At 37.1% G+C, this 18955-nt stretch overlaps 3 protein-coding genes across 3 annotated transcripts; 2 read left to right on the top strand and 1 right to left on the bottom strand.

Moving 5' to 3' along the window:
• Nucleotides 1-1266: 1266 nt before the first annotated feature.
• On the bottom strand, nucleotides 1267-5740 carry LOC106914152 (ubiquitin carboxyl-terminal hydrolase 37-like). The gene is made up of 14 exons (XM_088012171.1): nucleotides 5720-5740; nucleotides 5442-5561; nucleotides 5192-5314; nucleotides 5028-5083; nucleotides 4513-4596; nucleotides 4369-4428; nucleotides 4113-4244; nucleotides 3906-4029; nucleotides 3667-3818; nucleotides 3436-3535; nucleotides 3256-3332; nucleotides 3046-3154; nucleotides 2885-2933; nucleotides 1267-2735 (listed from the first exon to the last, which is right to left on the bottom strand). Exons 1-14 carry the CDS (start codon nucleotides 5738-5740, stop codon nucleotides 2557-2559), a joined length of 1386 nt encoding a protein of 461 aa, XP_087868297.1. The 3' UTR covers nucleotides 1267-2556.
• Nucleotides 5741-6470: 730 nt separating this feature from the next.
• dmac2 (distal membrane arm assembly component 2) lies at nucleotides 6471-10693 on the top strand. The gene is made up of 6 exons (XM_014980827.2): nucleotides 6471-6550; nucleotides 6902-7092; nucleotides 8072-8152; nucleotides 8652-8791; nucleotides 8893-9052; nucleotides 10064-10693. The coding sequence occupies exons 1-6, from the start codon at nucleotides 6494-6496 to the stop codon at nucleotides 10233-10235; spliced, it is 801 nt and encodes a 266-aa protein (XP_014836313.1). The 5' UTR covers nucleotides 6471-6493; the 3' UTR covers nucleotides 10236-10693.
• A 1107-nt stretch (nucleotides 10694-11800) lies between these two features.
• On the top strand, nucleotides 11801-18818 carry sirt2 (sirtuin 2 (silent mating type information regulation 2, homolog) 2 (S. cerevisiae)). Its single transcript, XM_014980824.2, has 16 exons — nucleotides 11801-11969; nucleotides 12082-12131; nucleotides 12302-12350; nucleotides 13079-13189; nucleotides 13387-13428; nucleotides 13535-13641; nucleotides 13719-13775; nucleotides 13860-13928; nucleotides 14020-14149; nucleotides 14218-14277; nucleotides 14427-14482; nucleotides 14568-14644; nucleotides 14769-14820; nucleotides 14921-14988; nucleotides 16464-16530; nucleotides 17764-18818. Exons 1-16 carry the CDS (start codon nucleotides 11954-11956, stop codon nucleotides 17902-17904), a joined length of 1152 nt encoding a protein of 383 aa, XP_014836310.1. The 5' UTR covers nucleotides 11801-11953; the 3' UTR covers nucleotides 17905-18818.
• The last annotated feature ends 137 nt before the right edge of the window (nucleotides 18819-18955 follow it).

Below are 18955 nucleotides of genomic sequence, written 5' to 3'. Positions count from 1 at the left end.
ATATGCATATACATTATATGTGCATATATATACAATCATATGCATGTGTGCATGAGTGTGTTTGTGTGTCTGTGAACCTTTGTTTCATCTCTGTAAAAACAGAAGAGGTCACGTCTAAAGATACAGCTAATGGTAACAGTTCTCCCTCAGGGCCATCACTCACTGCAGTTCTAGGAAAGAGAGAGGAGCCGCGGGGCAGCAGCCATTAGGAAAACCTCTGACTTCATCTGCAAAAAAAGACTGTGGAAGCACTTTTGCTCTGTCCCATTTAACAGAAATACAGTTGTCACAGAGAAAAGCCACTGACCAAACGCTCTTACTATCGGCTTGTAATAGAGAGCGCCATCTTGTGGTGTCATCTGAATGTTACAAATGGAAGTTTGTGTGGAAAGTTAATGTTGGAGTCGCAGTCTACAGAAAAAGAGAACAAACCTATTGAGAGATTTTCCTGTGATTTTCAACAAAATGTATGGAATATGACTTTTCAATACTATTTGGTCATCAGTGACACTTAAAGGTAGCTACAGATAAAATAATATATTCACAAATCCTTCAGTTTTTCCTCATTCAAGGAATTGAGATTGCTGATAGGTGTGTTGATTTTGCATAACAGTATCATTAATATAATGCCAACATTTAAAAGATATTTTAACGCTTTTCTCTACATTTTACAGACCACATGTACTTTTCATGGCACAGAATAAAAGCTTGAGCTACTTTGTTTTGTTGACCTCCAACTTCAGGTTAACGCAAAATTTGTTTTTCTAAAATCCATTCAGATGCAATCAAAAATTCATGAATGTGAACAAACATAAAACCAGGACATCAAACAGCATCAAAAACCTTATCAATTATTCAGTAACACAAGTTCAAAACACAGAGGCTTTTGATCAGATGACGGTGATGTTTTGAGGAGTTTGGCAGAGAACTGGACACAGATTTTTGTTTTTCCAAGATAAGAATAAAGCAGAATCTATGACACACCCATTAATTCAATCATACACACAAACTGCTTTCTCAAAGAGACTTTTTCTCGATTGGTTTGACCTCCTTAAAGACCCTGGCATTTATCATCATCACTGCCTCAGCAGAGCAGAAGACACTTTGAACCATTTCTCTTTGATTTAACACATTTTTCTGACCCTTTTGCAAAACATGAAGAGGTTGGATGACATCTGTGATAAAGTCTACACTTCATGAACTCCAACAGAAATCACCTTTTCATAACTGTTAGAAGCTACTTACATCACTATGAATCTACTGAAGCACATGTTTCACTTTACTACTCAAAAATCAGCCTGCAGGTTGTGATGGTGTCGTATCTGTGTTGTTCTTTACCAACATGGATGCAAGTCAAGGATGTAAGATTTTTAATTAGCAATCAATGTAAAATGTATTACCAACATAAAGTGTAAAGTACAACTCAAAATATGTGTTTTTATAGCCAAGTTTTAACTAAAGATAAAACCATGTCCATTCAGAGGTTTTTTACTGAAAATCCAATTTTGCTGCACCCAAATCAGCTTTTATTCATTCTTAAGCTTGGTTAAATATAGCAAGTACTTTGAAACAAAGAGGCCCAAATCTTGTTCTTATTACTGAAAATGCCGTATTAAAAGAAAGAACTATTTTAAATTTAATACAAGAAAGAATCATCTCTCTTTTAATACAGCAAACTTGCAAATTCTGCTATGGCATATTAGGACCATAGAAAAAAAACGTATTGCATTTCTGCTAAAAAAAAAAAAAAAAAAAAAAAAAAATTGAGAGTAATCTCAGAAATTTTCTAAAACCAAAAAAATCTAATTTTTAGATCTACAAAAAACTCTGAAATTTCTGAATTTCAATTGTCAAAAATTTTCAAGTTTTCTAGAAAATTTGTGATATTAATCACAAAATTTCTGAGTTTTCGGCAGAAACTTACTCCTTTTTTCTATGGCCCTAATGCACTGTTGTAAAAATCCCTTCCAGGTTCTCAGGCATCTTTATTTGCTTGATTTTAGGTTGTTGTTTTTGGCCCATGGCTACATTTGTGAGTCTACAGTTTTGGTTTATGTGGCCAAAAGTTTAGACACCCCTGACCTAATGCATCTCGGAAACGTTAACTTTATATCTGGTGTCCTTCACTATATTTTTGACTGACTCGTTCTCACTACATGTGAGACCAGTAGTCCTGCTCTCTTGCTCTCGTTCTAGATGTGGCAGTTCTTCTACAAACCCTTCTCTGGTCTGCTTGTGGACCAAGTTAAAAAAAATCATTCTTCCTTTTAGGTATGGAACTGGGTTTGTACAGTTTTTAATTTTATAACTCCCAGAGAGCAAGCCACTTTGACTGTGTTCTGTCACTTGCAGTCCAATCTGGTGACAAAGTACATTTGTGACTTGGCAAACAGTGGCAAGGAAGAACTCCCCTGTAGGAAGAAACCTTGGGAGGAACCAGGCTCTCTGGGGTGTGCCCCTCCTCCTGAGGGCTGGGTCGTCATAGCAGAGAGGGCCACTCCTAAAACCAGACAACAAAATATTGACATGTAGTGAAGTGAAATAAACTAACCAGCTTCACGGTGTGGATTGTCTTACCCTCCTCTGGTAGACAAGGATATAAGACTCCTCTGTACACATCTCAGAAACGACTGTTCCATTTGTTTCCATCACATAAATGTCATTAAAGTGGAGCCATCGATTGTTTCCGTCCTCCAAGGACTGCTCTGGGTGCAGCCCATCGCTCACATAGTGTCCTAGAAGACAAAGAATAGATGAGAACTTTGGGATTTAAAGAATAGCCAAGTGTCTAGACTTTTTTTTAGCTTAAAATTCGAAGGTTTAATTTAAACTCTAGTCAAATTTAAACAAAATTAGACAGACGTCTCGTAAGATGTTATCTGACCTGTCTTTGCCGAAGATCCTACGTGACTGATGACACTGACCAGGCTGTACTGTAAAGATTCAGAGGCAAAAACTGTGAGCATCACACACAACTGTCATGTCACAATCACACATTATCCACACAGTACCTTTCAATTTTTGGTTTTGTACAAATCTGTGTACCTGGTGGCCAGCTACTGTCATCTCCCTGCACAAAATGATGGGGTCCTCCAGTTTGACCATCACCAGGTTCTCTGTGAAAGTGAACCTCTTTAGTTGCAAAATCAAATATCTGTAGATGAGAAACTGATGCTTTAGACTTTATTGTACAGAGACACATCTAATGACTTCACATTTTGCAGAAGACATTTGGAAAAAGGTGTTGCCACTCACTTGGGAAGGGTCAGAAATCTAGACTGCAGAACTGATGTGTTTCCTCCGCACTCACACTTAAACTCTAGTTGTCTTTCCTGTGGATAAAACAAACTGAGTTATTTACAGCACAAAAACCACTAAGCATCATAAAAACATTCTCTGAATGATGGGTAGATTAAATAGATGAGTTTCTTATACCTTCTGGTGCACGTTGAGCATGTTCTGCACTGAACCTCCAGCAATCAGGTCCAGAGAGAGCATGATGAAACTTTCCTCTCTTATGGATTTAACACCACAACTGCAGATCAAAGGTTCATCCAGGTAAGAAGCATAAAATATTACAATTGTTTCTTATTGAAATAATGAACATTTCTCAGGACAAGCAGGAAGAAATGCATGTTTAGTTCTGGGCAGAAGAGTGCTTTTTACCCTTTGCACATCCTTGTGTTCCGCATTTTGAACTCTAGATGTGTCTGAACTGGGCACCTGTATCTTTTCCCTATAGTGGCCGCCATCTTAGTCAGAGGTGGCAGCAGGTTCTTCATCTGATCCAACACAGCTGTCAGGAACTCATGGGCGTCCTAAACGCACCAGAACACGCAGAGTTTAATCAATGTCAAACACTGCAGCCAGGTGAAACACAGATCCACGTGAAGCAGCTGACTAACTTTCATGCCTTCGTATCCAAACTCCGGGGCCTGGAAAGAGAGGACCTTCTTAAACCTTATAACCACCTCCAGTTTCAATCTTGAATCAGGCGAGCCGTGACATTTCACAATGTCTAGGAAACATCTGGAAAATAAAGGCTGCTGTTTGACGTTGTCTTCAACTCACAGATCTCTCTATGTGTGTTTGTGAATGTGTTCTTGCTGTACCTCATGAGCTGAGCCTCGGGACACAGTGCCAACACGTCCTCCTGGGATTTGATGTCCTCCACGAACTCCTTGAGCGTAAGCAAAGTCTGCAGGCTGGCGTTCATGTAGCAGATCATATTGACGTTTGGGAATCTGATGCAAAAATGCACAGTCACATTAGCATCATGGCGTTTAATGACAGAACATTTTCAGCTTTGTTGTTCCTGGTGGTAATGTGCGTAATTACAGGTTGCAGATGTTTTTTTGTTTTTTTTACCCAAGTAACGTTGCATTCTGATGTTCCATACAAGTGGACTGGACCTGGATTGTAGTGAATCTGCACAAACACAAACAAACAGAGTTGTTCAGTATGATTATAACAATTAATCTGTTCATACTTAATGTGTCGTGGTGGAGGTACTTTGTGGGAATGTTGTGCTTTGAGGAAATGTCCTCTTCTTTATAGCTCCTATACTGTTGCGTCTTAGTTTTCTTTAGAAGTGGGCTGTAACATGAAAAGTAATCATTTAGAAAACCTCTTATATATTATATATAACAGAAAAACTTACGGTAATTGGTAATTCAAAAGTGACTACAGTACTGGTATGTATTGGTATGTTTCACGCCTTTTCATTTCTATATATTGTAACTATGATTGATTTTTATGACTTGGTTCCCTACACACATGCATTACGGGCGAAGTGACTGAACTGCATACACCTCAGTGTTAATCCTTTGAGGGATCTATGTACTAATTAGGTGACAACTGAAGCCAGTGGGTTCCAATGTATTTAATTTAAGGTTGAATGCACAGCATATTTTTCTTGTTCTTATTTGTGAAACATTATCAAGGAATTAGAATCACACAGAGATTAGTGATTGTCATGAGTCAAAATGTTGGACACGTTACAACCACTCTGTAAAGAAGTTGGTTACCTTCTCTTTTGATCCTGAGAATCATTATCAGTATCAGGATGCACTTGTATTATTCCCTGTCAGACAAACAACAAGCTCATTAGGATAAAAAAGATCAACCTGCAGAGCTTCAGTAGAATCAACTCCAAAATCAAGCATAAAGTGCTAGATTTGGTCAAACTTACCATGAAGCAATCAAATAGTCCCCAGAAATTCTTCTTCTTCCTCGTCTTCTTCTGTTGTTTTTTCTCCTGAGACGAATATCTTGTTTGAGTGGTTCCACTTGTTGGAAATCCAATATATTTAAGCTTTGATGTAAAACAAACAAACAAACAAAAAAACAAATAACTAAATCAAATCACCAAAATAAATTCCAGACAGTCCAGATTTTTCCAAACTTCTACATTAGTTGTATGAATAAAAACATGGACTTACTACATTGTACAAGCGCTGCAGCCAATAATTTATCCAGTTGTTGTTGTTATTGTTGTTGTTGTTGTTGTTGTTGTGTGAGTCCTGATCTCCATCAGCTTTTTCACAAATTATGTGCTTTTTCTGTGAAAGACAAGGAAAAGGAAAAATACAATATGCAAACTGATAAAAACTGTCCTTAATGACTACCGTACATCCAAACAGAGGAATGTGGAGTGAATCTAATCTCTGAACAATATCAAAATTCTAGGAGAGAAAGTTACATGGTCAGCAACACAAACCTTATTTCGATGATGAAACATCTCTGGGTCCCTCTCGGTTTGTAAAATGCATCTTAACTCAAGTAAAATGTGTTGCGTTTGAGTGGGGAAATTTCAGAGAATATTTTAAATCACCTTGTAGCACGAAAGAACAATTCTAGAAAGTAACTGTTGACATCAGCGGGCTTAACAACAAGAAGCACATTTCAAAAGTATACAACTTGTATTTAGAACTAAAATACTTTAAATATAAAAAAAAATCAACAGAAATTGTACAAAAGTTGGAGAGTTTTTATTTTTGGAGTTGCATAGAACTGTCTTTGTTTTTTAATGTTATTTCACTCAAATTTTACATTAAATCAAAGATTGTCATATGAAACTCATTTAAGCTATTTGCATTTGAAAAATGTCAACATGTCGGATGGCAAACATTATGTGAAAGAGTCTTTTTTTATTATTTTAATTTGTTTGTGGTAAATATTCACAGTTTTCCTGTCTACATTGTGATAAATCTGCAGGTTCAACCAAGCTTTCTTTCTGGTTTTATGTAACTTTGAAACAGCTACAAAAAAATTAAAATGATCACATTTTGAGAGACAGAGGCTATCAGGTAAACATGAAATATTTAAGTATTATGCTTAATACTGAACTAATAAGGTTGTTTTCTGAACTTTTGGTAACTTTCAAATTATTCCGTATTATAGGACAGTTCGCCTTTCAGAGGCATTCATTTTGCGACACCTAGTGGTGACAGGAAGAAAAACGGCTCTGAAGAATCCCAGAGGCGGAAGCGGAATGTTTGTCCTACACGGCTTACTGTTGGAAGTTGCTGTCATGTCGGCACCCTTGATAGTGAGTTATCCTTTAAATTTCTGCTAAACCCAGCGAGAAATGTGACATATAAAGAACAAAAAGTCAGGTTCACTCTTGAGTATGTGTTTTGTAGATCGGCCGTCTTTACTCTGAGTCAATTGTTTCGTTATAAACTGCTTTAAGTTAGGATTAGGTAATGGGTTAGCTAATGTGGTAATATGATCTCAGACAACGGGACTGTATGTTCCTTAATTCTTTTATATTGCTGAACACAGCACAGCGTTGTTGCTCTATAATTATATTTTCTCCTTTATTTCTTTATGTTTCCATTTTTACCAGCACAGTGTCTGTCCATGCCCCCTTTTCATCAGATCGTCTGTCTCTTTCCAGTCTTTACACAGGTGCTGCCAGCGGGCTGCCGTCCTCCTCGTTGCTAGGCGACACTGGGGCTCCAGCTCAGCATCTCCTCCTTCTCTCGTGTCCAGGTCTCTTGACTTCCTCGCCCGGCGTTTCTATGATGTAGAGGCGCTCCTGAACTGGAAGTCCCGGATTGGGAAGGACCAGCTCAGAAAGAAGAACTTGTGAGACAAGCAAAGTTTTATGTGTCAAAGAGCTACATTTGGTACATTTTGAGCAACATAACAGTGGAACAATTAGTTTTTAAATTACACTGAGTTCAATTTTGAAGACAAAAGTGAAAAATTAGCTTGGTACTATTATTTCTATGGGCCTACATATTAGAATGTGTGTACAGGATTTTTTCATGAATCATTTTCATCAGAAAATCATTATTTCATCATTGTTGTAGTCCCTATTAAAATGCAAACATATGAGTCTAAAGTAAAAATGTTTGATCAAAATGCACAGCACCAAATTTGGAGACGGTGGCCTTAATTTGGGGTTATGATCATTTGGGCTTGTTTAGCAGGAACTGGACACCTTGCAATTACACTGCAAAAAACACAAAATCTTACCAAGTATTTTTGGTCTAATTTCTAATTCGCTTGAAATAAGACAAAAAAAAAACAACTTACAAGTATCTTTTCAGGAAGATATAGTATAAGTCAGTTAGTTTAATTTAAATCAAAAATTCCTTAATAGTGATGGAAATGTACTGATTCCACTGGCAGATTATTTCACTTGTAATATGGGAAATGTCTTTTTTGTAAGTAAAAATTTGGCATTTGATCATTTCATCATTCATTAATGAATTATTGACTTGAAATAAGCTGCTATATCTTGCTGAGAAGTTGGGTTCCTGACAGACCTGTTGCTCCTAAGTTACCAACTGCACTTTTAAACAGTAATTGTGATGGGCTTTGCACCTTTAGTTTCCACACCATTACTGAGATGTTTTTCACATCTGAAAATATTCCCTAACAACCAAATCTGAGTTGGTTTCGGTTGTCTTCATTAAGACAGCCGAAGCCAACTCTAACACTTTGTCCGGCATCTCCTGAACAGCAAATACTTTAGGAATTTTTAAGATTTGACCTTGCCAAACCTGGACTTTGGTAACCAAGTCATGCCTAATCCCATTTTCTCCTCTGTCTTTTACAGTTACTATGGTTACACCCACAAGCTTTATGGCCCAGACATAGCATCTGCCTATTATATTCTAAATCTAGGAGGAGGATTTAGGTAAGTGGCTCCTCCTCACATCCCTCTGCATTATTTTTAGTTGTTCTGTAAATGCTTTGTTGCGTAACTGAATGTTTTCCACATTTATTAAGACAGACTCAGTCTAACAGGATTATGCTCCTTCTGATTAAATGTTTATTATGATCTTGTCAGCATGGTGTGAAAAGGACCTACTGCAGGCCCCAGGGCCAGAGGACATTTTTGAAACTTGAGACTAAGTTTACTAAATTCTTCTAATTCTTGACTTAAGTGATGAAATCCAAAGACATTTTTGTTGAAAATTCAGGTTTTTACTCCAAAAATTGAAGACATCTTTGTAGAAAAAAAGATTCAAATTATTTGAGAAATTAGTTCCTTTGAAATTATTCTTTAAAGCTATAAATAAAGAACTATAACTTCTGCAACAAGCCGCTGCTCATATGGACACCTCACATATGAACCGCTTTTCGAATCATCAGCCTCCTCTCTCCATTCATCATAACTTCTGTTACTTCTGCAGGTTTGTGGGCCAGTCTGAATGGTTCCGCGCCGACTCAAGGGGCAAATTCAACTGGGATTTCCTGAACTACAAGGACACACCTGTGGAAGAAGTAGACATGAGCCACACCATCATCAACTACGTAGGACTGTCCAACCTGGGTAATATGCTGTGATGCAGATGATTCCTCTCTGCTCTTTAAGTTTTCAGAGTCACTGAATGTGTTGATCCTGTTCTTGATCTGATTTCTCAACACCTGCAGAGAGGCAACCTCTGCGGACTCTAAAGGTCCAAGGCTGTCCTGAGGTGGACGACTGGTTCCTGGCAGGACTCCACAAGTTCCAGGACTCTCTGGAGGAGCTGGACATCTCTCACTGTCCGAGGATAACCGTGGGCGGCCTGGCTGCTCTCAGGAATCTCAGGTGAGCTCTATACTCAGTGTATCCTACAGTCTGCAGCGCGGTGGTCCAAACCTTTTTTTTTTTTTATATTCCAAAATTTCCAAGACACATCTACTCTTTTTCTTTCACTGAAATAATCTTAACCTACTCAACAACAAACTAAGCTTATGAAGTTCTTGTAGATTTCTTCAGATCCAAAGTTTTGTATATTTTCCTTATTAAAGAAAGGCATCCGGTTTGCAATTTCTTTTGGGCTCTATTGGAAAAAATATTTTAAAGTTACTTATTCTCAGCACTAACAACAGGATTTGGGTCCCTCTTTCTCTGACATGACACAGCAGACATAGTGCTGCAAACATAGATCCTGCTCTTGACAAAACATACCCATTTGTAATTCACTTCTTTAGGATGCCAGTCATATAAAGAAGTTTATCACTAAACTACACAGTTTACCAATACATGTTTCTACATGTATTGGTATTTATTAAGAAATATCAATTTGAAATATGAAAATAAAAGTATCATAAATATAATACTCCCCCTGAATAAACAGTAGAGAAAATAGTAAAAATGAAAACCCCGACAATACGGTTGGTTTCGTTTTTATAAACATAATTTATTTGAATTTTTCTCGACAATGATTAATCAAACTTCTTATCATAAGAAATTTGTCAACATACTAATTAACGATATGATAAATCCAGAGCCCTACATGTATTCTTATTCACTATGAAATTAAGGAAATAGAAAAAGTGTAATACTTAAAATGTGTGTTGTACCTAAAAGTTTCCATTGTAAGATTCTAATTTGGTGGTAAAAATGTTGCCTCAATTAAAAAAAAAACTCTCCATCTTTATCAGCCTGTGGTTGCAGGTCAAATTCAGATCATTCTCACAACAGAGTTGCGAGCCAAACAAAATCAGTCCAGGATGCACAAATGGCCTTTATGTCACACTTTCAATACCATTATTCTAAAGCAAAGTAACCAGTTGTGTAATGATGCTCTCTTTTTTGTGTGTCTGTGTACTGAAGGCTAAAGCATTTGAATGTGTCCTCCCTCCCGAGGATTTCAAGTCCAGGGTTGGTGATCATCCTGCTGGAGGAGATGCTACCTCAGTGTCGGATCACAGCACACGGCTACGACCTCAGTCAGCCTCAGGTTGGAGGGGAGAAGCCAGAGGAGCGCCTGGAAGCAGAAGGGTAGTGGGTCGATTACAGCCAGAATCACTGCAGAAAGACTTGGAGGCTTTTGGTGTTCTCTTCGTTTTTCAAAGAGCTCATGATAAGGTTATTGGATTGAAGAATCGTGACATAAGTGCAGGACAAATAAGAAAAGCAAAAACATACAACAGATGTGGGAGAAGAAACATGTCACACAAAAGTTGAAATATATGTCTGGATGCCCTGTGTATTTCTCAGTTTGTGAGTAAGGCTACACATTGATCATGTAAATGTTCATATTTAGAAAATCTCTGTTCATGTCCAACTTCAATTCCAACTTCAATTTGCTGGGTCTTTGTCACTGAATGTAAAAATGGATGTACAGAATAAAGATTTTATTCTTCAAAGTAAGGATTATTGTAAACCTCATTGTGTGTATTCTTTTATATTTAACTTGCAAAAATATTAAACGAGTTTGACAAATCTATTTGAAACCCAAAATGCAGCTCAGTTTTTTACTTTGGAGATTTTTACTTTCTTTACCATCCTGTTCACTCCATCCATGGTGGTGAGATAAATAAGATTCCTCAACCATCCAGTGGTCAATAGCTGAAATAAACTTGCTTCTATCACTTGTGATATTTATACTTTTATTTGCTAGTGGTACCAACAACTTGCAGTAAAGTAATTAACCTTAAATTAATTTCTTTATTTGCTTACATTCCCTTTTGGTGTTTATTGCCTTTATTTGGTTGTAGCTATGATTAATTTCCTGTTTTAATATTTAATAATTTTATTTTGAAGGGACGACGTCCGGTCTAACTGGACTGACCATAAGTTGTAACGTAGACGATAAAATGTATCTTGTTAGAAGCGGCCCCCTTGATAGAGGCGCAAGGTATGTGTGAATTATGTAAATAAGTACATGTCTTAAATATTGTGTAAAACTGTGCACTTGCTTATATGCTAAAACTGAAGTTATTTTTTGGTTGCAGCATTATTTTAAGTTATAAACGTTAAGTTGGAAACGTAGAGTTGTCAAAGTATGTATTTTTGTTGTTGTATTTTGGCTTGCACAGTTTTTTTCAGTCCCTACATTCCTTACGGTGAAACCAGGGATTAGTTTATCAATAAAGTCTCATCCTTCACGTGGGGGCGAGAAGGGTATGATTCAAGTAATATATGTATTCATTCTTTCATTCATTTTTAATGTATTTTAAATGCTATGTAGTTAAGTGTAAGTGTATGTATTTGTAATCTGTACTGTGGAAGCTTATGTGAATAACTAAAGCCCATAATCCAGTGTGAGCCTGTTCTGCAGCAGATACACAACAAACTAATGAAGACACCAAGAAATGAAATAAACAGTAATAGTCGTTTATGCAATATCTTAATTGGCAGATGTGAAAATTAGACATTGTTAAAATACTGCTATGTTTGACTCATCTTATGTTCTACAACTAAATAAATTGGCGATACGTTTAATTGCAACTTTTGCTTATTAACGATGGGGTTAGTTGATATTAAGAGTTTTAGAGTATTATTTTTTTGTAATAATGGAAGTGAACATCAGCGGGAACTAATTACTCCGTTGAACACGGTAGCGGTACACGCGGACGTAATTTTCTGACGGACAACAACAAGAGGGAACAGCTGGGTACATTTAAAGCGTCGGGTTCCTGTATATTTTCTCCGATTTTATCGATTTTTATTGAATGTCAACCAAAACAGTGTAGTGTTGGAGTCCTAGAAGGCGGATAAATGTCTGAATCATCAGGTAGGACGGCTGTCTGATCCAGAAAGGAGACACAGTTACTGTTTTATCGCGGCATCTTTGTCCCTTTAAAACAAGACTGTCGAGTTTTACAACATGGTGATTTCATTTCCAGAGTCCCCTAAAAAAGAAGAACAAGAGGAGGAGGCTACAGCTGAACCCGAGGTGGGAGTCACTGTTTTCTGTCAAGCTTGAGTTGTTTTTTTAAGCTGCTGTCGTGCAGTGAGACCCAGACGATGGATAGCGTCATAACAAAGAGTTGCTCTGTTTCTGGCTCATAGCAGTCACCAAACCAGTGAACAGTTTCTACAAATTACACGTTGTTTTCTCTGCAGAACCAATCGGACGACAGCAGTGAAGACGAAGCTACAGGAGAAGCAGATAGTATGTTTAAATATACTGCATACACTCATATGCAGTGGTGGAGAAAATACTCAAACGCTGTATTTTAGTACAGTACTGTATCAAAAATACTACATTAACATTTTTACTAGAGTAAAAGTAAGTGTTTGCTTTTAAAAAATACTTCAAGTATTGAAAGTAAATCGATCTATTCCCTAACATAATGTCCTAGAATATCATTAACTGTGAATACTGTCAGTATACTTTCTTAAATACATCAATAATGTGCCATTTTAATGAATGATCAGCAAGAGTATGCAGGTTTTTATTGTGTTAGCTCTCTGGGATACTGTTTACACTTGTACTTGTGAGTTTATGCATCAGGATTTCAACAGTTAAATACCTGTGAAAGTTTTTATTTAACCAAAATCAAAACCATTGTGTAATTTTAACTGCAATAAACACATTCAAGTAAAAGTTGTCTGCTTGAAAAAAGCGGCATTAAACACACTTAACAGGGAATATTCACTGGGTCATAGTGAACAATATTTTAATTTCCTGATACCATTTTCTAAACTTGGACCAGGGCCACATGGAGTCATTTTTGAACAGGTTAACTTGAATAAGGCTTTGATTACTATCAAACTTATAAATAACAACAACAAAAAATGTAATGTGTAACACAACATATTATAGAAATTTAGTAATACTTAATGTGAATACATGAATAAACTGATCTTGTTTTTCCTTTTCTCTCCTGTCCTTTCCAGTGGACTTCTTGCGTGGCCTCTTCTCCAGTGCGCTGGGATTGGGCTCTTCAGAGAAGGTTCTGGATGAGTTGTCTCTGGAGGGCGTGGCTCGCTACATAAATAGCGGCAAATGTAAGTTTTATTATGTTTTACTTTATTTCTGGGTATTTGCAGGGTTATAAACTCACTAAAAATGATAATAATAATAAAAAAATATATATTTAATCTGAGTACATTCATCCAGAAAAGTGCTAAATTATTCATTAATGGATTCATGACTGAATCATGAATCCTTTTATCATGAATGTTTTTACCCGTCTCTGTCATAGGCAAAAACATCATTTGCATGGTTGGAGCAGGAATATCAACATGTAAGTATTTCCCATTCATTTTGATAGAATAAACCACTTGGTGATGATTATTATTAAACAGTTTTTGTCCTGTTTGAGTAATTTCTCATGATTTCTTTCTGCACAGCTGCTGGGATCCCGGATTTTCGCTCTCCAGAAACCGGTCTCTATGCAAACCTGCAAAAGTACAACCTGCCTTACCCGGAAGCCATCTTCCAGATCGATTACTTTAAGGTCTGTTCAAGATTTAATCTCATCTTTCAAAACAGTGACAAGTGAAAGGGTAAGAATTTTTCATAATTTCATCACAGAAACATCCAGAACCATTCTTCGCTTTGGCCAGGGAGCTGTACCCAGGACAGTTTAAGGTACAATACGCAGCCTGCAGATTGGGAAAAGCCGGTCCTTACCAAATACTCAGAGTTGTGTTTTACTCTCATGCTTGGTTTTAGCCCACAATCTGCCACTACTTCATAAAGATGCTGAAGGACAAGGGGGTTCTGAGACGATGCTACACACAGGTGGGGGGAAAGAAAGAACATGTTGCTGCACACAGAGTAATTCAAATTACTTTAAGTTCCCGTATCCATGTTGGTGTGCATGTCTGTTCAGAACATCGACACCCTGGAGCGAGTCGCAGGGCTGGAAGGAGACGATCTGATCGAAGCACATGGAACGTTCTACACCTCACACTGTGTCAAATTCCTCTGCAAAAAGGAGTACAACCTGGACTGGATGAAAGGTGCTGTGACATTTTTAAGCTCCTGTGATCTCCTGAGATTTGAGATTCTAATTTTGTCTGTGTTTTAGAAAAAATCTTCTCTGATGAGATTCCAAAGTGTGAAAAGTGCAGCAGTTTGGTCAAACCAGGTCAGTCTGTCATTACTTTTGTTCATTTAAAATTCAGTGTTATTCATCGTAGTACTGCAAATTTTGTTGCTACATCACTGACTTTATTTCTGCTTCCAGAAAGATCCCAGATTTTGCCTCACCATTTGTCCTTATCTCACTTTCCTCAGATATAGTTTTCTTTGGAGAGAACCTGCCAACCCGTTTCTTCACTTCCATGAAAATGGTGAGCACATAACGGTGAATTGTTCAGGATTTAACCTCTCCAAAAACATAAACGAATTAATGTCTCACCTTTGCTTCCCTGTCAGGATTTTCCTCGATGCGATCTCCTCATAGTCATGGGCACGTCTCTGCAGGTTCAACCGTTTGCAAGTTTAGTCGGCAGGTACTCCACATCTAGTCTCAGTAGCATTTATGATCTGATTGTGTAATGTAACTTGGTCATTTCTGAAACTGTCCTGCTTTGGTTTTCCTGTTTGATTCTTTCATCTTCCATTTTTGTCATTTAGAGTTTCAAAGAGTTGCCCCAGGTTGCTCATTAACATGGAGAAAACAGGACAGGTGAGTCTTTACCGCTCCATCACCTTTACATACCTAGTTTCTTCACACTGCCTTGTTTAAGCCTCTGCAGCTGGAAAGGTTTATTTGTTTCTGTCTGCAGGCAGATCCAATGTTGGGGTTGCTCGGCTTTGGAGGAGGGATGGACTTTGACTCAGACAAGGCGTACAGGTGATGCTGAGATTCTGTCATATTATTTGATAAAAAGGTTTTGATGTTGATTCCTACCTGTTGAGGATACTTTTATTTTTATTAGAGGTGATTTGAGAAACTGACAATCTCCAGATTGACCAGAAAGTTGGAAACATTTTACATGAATTTTGATTACTGTCATAAGTTGTGTTGTATTTCTTAAAAACAAACTGTATTTATTAACCATTACAATAAAACTTACAATTCTGATCAGTGCATCTTTGTTTCTGATCCTAATTATTCATGTCTTGTTTTCTAGATGATTGGTATTATTTAACCACCAGGGGGCAGAGAACTATCATGCATAATTTAGGTAGAAATGACTGAATATAAATATCAGAATACCATCCTGAAAGAATTGCCATCAGTGTTTTTTCTATTTCTCTTCGCATGACGCCAAGAATAGAATACAGGTATATATTTTATTATCCCTAAAGGGAGATTTGTCTTGGACATAGTTCTACACAGTTGCAAGTAAAAACATTAAAACCCCACAGACTGATGAAACACAGACTCAAATCAACAGTGCATCAAGTGGTGTGTATAGGTGTTAGTGGTGAAAAGCAACTTGCCAAGTTGCTCATGTGCCGTGGAAAAGACTGATTGAGGCTGGAACAAATGACAGTTTCAGTCGGTTGGTCCCACACTGTGGCGCCCTCAGTCTCGTTCATATTCAGTGAACTGTGGGTGTTCGTAGTCACATTCTCATCACTGCTTGTTCATTTATGGTCTGTCTGGGTTCATAGTGTTTCAGGATGATTATTTTTATGATGGCTATATAAATGTAAGCCTGCCACTAAATTGGGCAGTTAAGTTACTAAATCAGGCTGTGATACAGTACCATGTAATGCTTATCAGAGTGGCACCGTAAGAAGAAATCACCAACCAGATGCAATCTTAGTCTTCTTAGAAAATATAATCTGTACTGCGGTTGTGTGTACAGAAAGTCAGTGCTATGTAGTTACTTCTATCATCAGATTAACAAGTAAAAAAATAAATAAAATTTCCAGTTTTAAGTTTAGAGTCTGAAAGACAGACATGTGTGTGCAAAGTGTACAGCTATTTATCTGCTTTGAATTTTGTTCTTTGGTTTATTTGTACCAAGAGATTTTAAGCTAACCACTTTGTAATTAATGAAAATAACATCAAGGATCAACATTGACATATATGATTTTAGATATACTTAAATATTTGTTCATTGTATATTTTGGTTGGGTTTTCTTGTTTGTTTTTATGCTCTTGTGAAAAAGTTTGTTTTCTGAAACGGTTTGTTGTGCCTTTGATAATAAATCCACAGAGATAAACAAAAGTGCAAGGAAAATCTAAATTTAACAACGATGGATTAATTAAAGACATAGATTGTATTTTGTGGTTTGCTTTGTTGCGGTGGGATATGAAAGCCTGTCTTGAAATCATCTCCGCATCCAACATGTCATATTTTTTCCTGGTTTCAGAGACGTAGCTCAGATCAGTACGTGTGATGATGGCTGCTTGGCTCTTGCTGACTTGCTGGGTTGGAAGGTGAGCCACACAGTTTTCTCATTGAAATCTTATATACCTGCAGCTTTGCAGTGTTTACAGCTGAGCTCCATCAGTAAAGAATGAACACATAATCATAAAGCCGCTGTGTCATTGTTTATCTAAAATGCATTTCATGTGGGTCTAACTATGGAGAAATGAAGGGCGTTCTGTCAAACATCAAGTATTGACACACTTGAAGTATATTCTTTTGTACAGTTCATGTGTATTAGGATGTAAATGTGTAAAATTTAAAGTGTTTTACTGTATAATGACAAGAGTATTCTATTTTCAGTGTGGTATGATTCTCTCATCCTCCAAAGTTTATAATTACTGACCATCTTTGTCTGAAAGTTTGGTGTTTTTCCATATACAGCCTCCAAAATCACCTAATTGGTCATAAAATTAAGCCAGAATAGGTCAGGCTGCTGTCAGTTGGTGTCAAATATTCAGCATGCTGAGATGAGCTAAATCTTCATCAGTGCAGACAAAGCGTCTGCAGTGTAGCATAAAATAAAGTCATCCTGTTATCGAGTCATTGCTGTAAGATTTGCATTGCAATTACAGTGGACTCTGTATATTCGAAGCTCATTACTTGTAGATTTTTCTGTGCAAAATTATCTAAATTATTGCAGAAAACCCACCTGTTACTAGATTTTTTTATAGAGCATATAAATCCGGCTTTGGAAGCTGAAATTCTTTGATGCAATAATATTGGTTGTCCTTTCCACAGCAGTCAATCCAGCAGCTCCATTCATTTCCCTTGGAACTGATTGACAGAATTACAAGAAATTACACCTAAATAAGAAAGATTATAGTTGCTAGCATCCGCTGTATTGCTAAAACCACTGTGTGTGTTAATGCACATTGAAATATATTTAGTGTTTGAACTGTTAAAATAAGCAGTTATAACCATTTTTAGAGGGAAGTCTCAAGTATTCGTGGATTTTAGTTGTTTGTGGACGGTTTTATGGGGATTTTGTAGTACTAGCTCTTATGTGTCACATATCTAAATCATAAACCTCATGCTAGCTGGAGATGGCATCTCTTGGGCTACAATATGAAAGACAATACTTGGGATCTGTTAACTTTAAGCTGCGTAACTTCACGCTTCATAGAAACACAATATTCATTTGACACCATAAAATTTATATTTCTTACTTTTTGGTGCTCATTTCTTCTCTAATATGTTTCTTTTCTGTATTCATCCCTGTTTTGTTTTCCACATCCGCCCAGGCGGAGCTGGAAGAGCTTGTGAAGAAGGAGCACGCCAGGATCGACAGTGAGGACAAGCAGGAGGGTCCCGGAGGGAGCAAAGGAGCTGCAGCCAAAGGCGCTTCGGCTTCAGCTGAACCAAAATCCAAAGCAGAGGAGTGACCTGCACTTAATTAACAAAACAAAAGCAACGACGCAGTTTAAAGCTTAACCAGAGGCTAATATATAAGGGTTTGATGTTCGGAAATGAAGCTCTGTTGAGTTTCTCTAACTGTATATTCTCAGATCTGAGGACGGTTCTTTCCCGTAATTATACTTTTGTTCATATCTGTCATTTTGCACTTTACTAACGTCTCTATATTTTCTACAAGCTTCCATTTGCCCCAGCTGCAGATAACATTTTTCCCTCTGATAACTTTAGTTTCGTTGTATGTAGGTTTTAGCCCCATGCGTTCCTTCTAAGCATAAACGACTCTTAATGATTGACGTGTGCTGACGAGCTGCATTTTAATGAGAACCGGATTTGGATTTCAGATAACGAGGTTCTGTTAGGTGGCCTAACATTCACTCCCCCCAAACTAAAAGCGGTTCATCTGATAAAGCTGCCACAATGTTTCCGTCAGAGAACTAACTTCCTGACCTGGTTGGTAAAAATGTTGATACATTTGATAGATGGGTTTACTAGAACCATCACTGGTTTTTACGTTTGTTCAACTTTTAGTCATTTCATTTTAATTGTTTTGTCATTTATGCAAAACTATAAGACAAATAATATTTTTGTGTAATGTTCATCTTGGAACAGCAGAAAGAATTGGAAGCAGTCACTTTTCAGTCGAGTTTAATTTTAATGGCCAGTAAATTTAGATTCAAAGCAACATAAAAAAGAAAAAAAAAAAAAAAAACAGACGTGATTCTTACGGAAAAAATGCTGAATGAAAGATATCTGAAGCAATGTGTTAAAAAAAAAGAAAAAGTAAAATACTTACCTGGACTTAAATATGTTGACATGTACTAATTCTAACAACCAGTGCAAATTCCTGCAATAAATGTTTCCTTTATTAAACTGATCAAGTTCACTTCGTGTCAGTGGAGAAGTGTGTCAATCTATTTTCTTCTTATGAATGCAGTTGATTAAAAACGATAGTGGAAATGTCAGACTGAAACTCTCGTCACCGCACGTTGCTCCGTCTGTCATTCACCTGCCTAATGACGA

The sequence above is a fragment of the Poecilia mexicana genome, unplaced genomic scaffold (assembly GCF_051168715.1).
Source record: "Poecilia mexicana isolate PSO_F unplaced genomic scaffold, ASM5116871v1 scaffold_13, whole genome shotgun sequence".
Taxonomy (NCBI): domain Eukaryota; kingdom Metazoa; phylum Chordata; class Actinopteri; order Cyprinodontiformes; family Poeciliidae; genus Poecilia; species Poecilia mexicana.
This window is presented reverse-complemented; position numbering and strand designations above follow the sequence as displayed.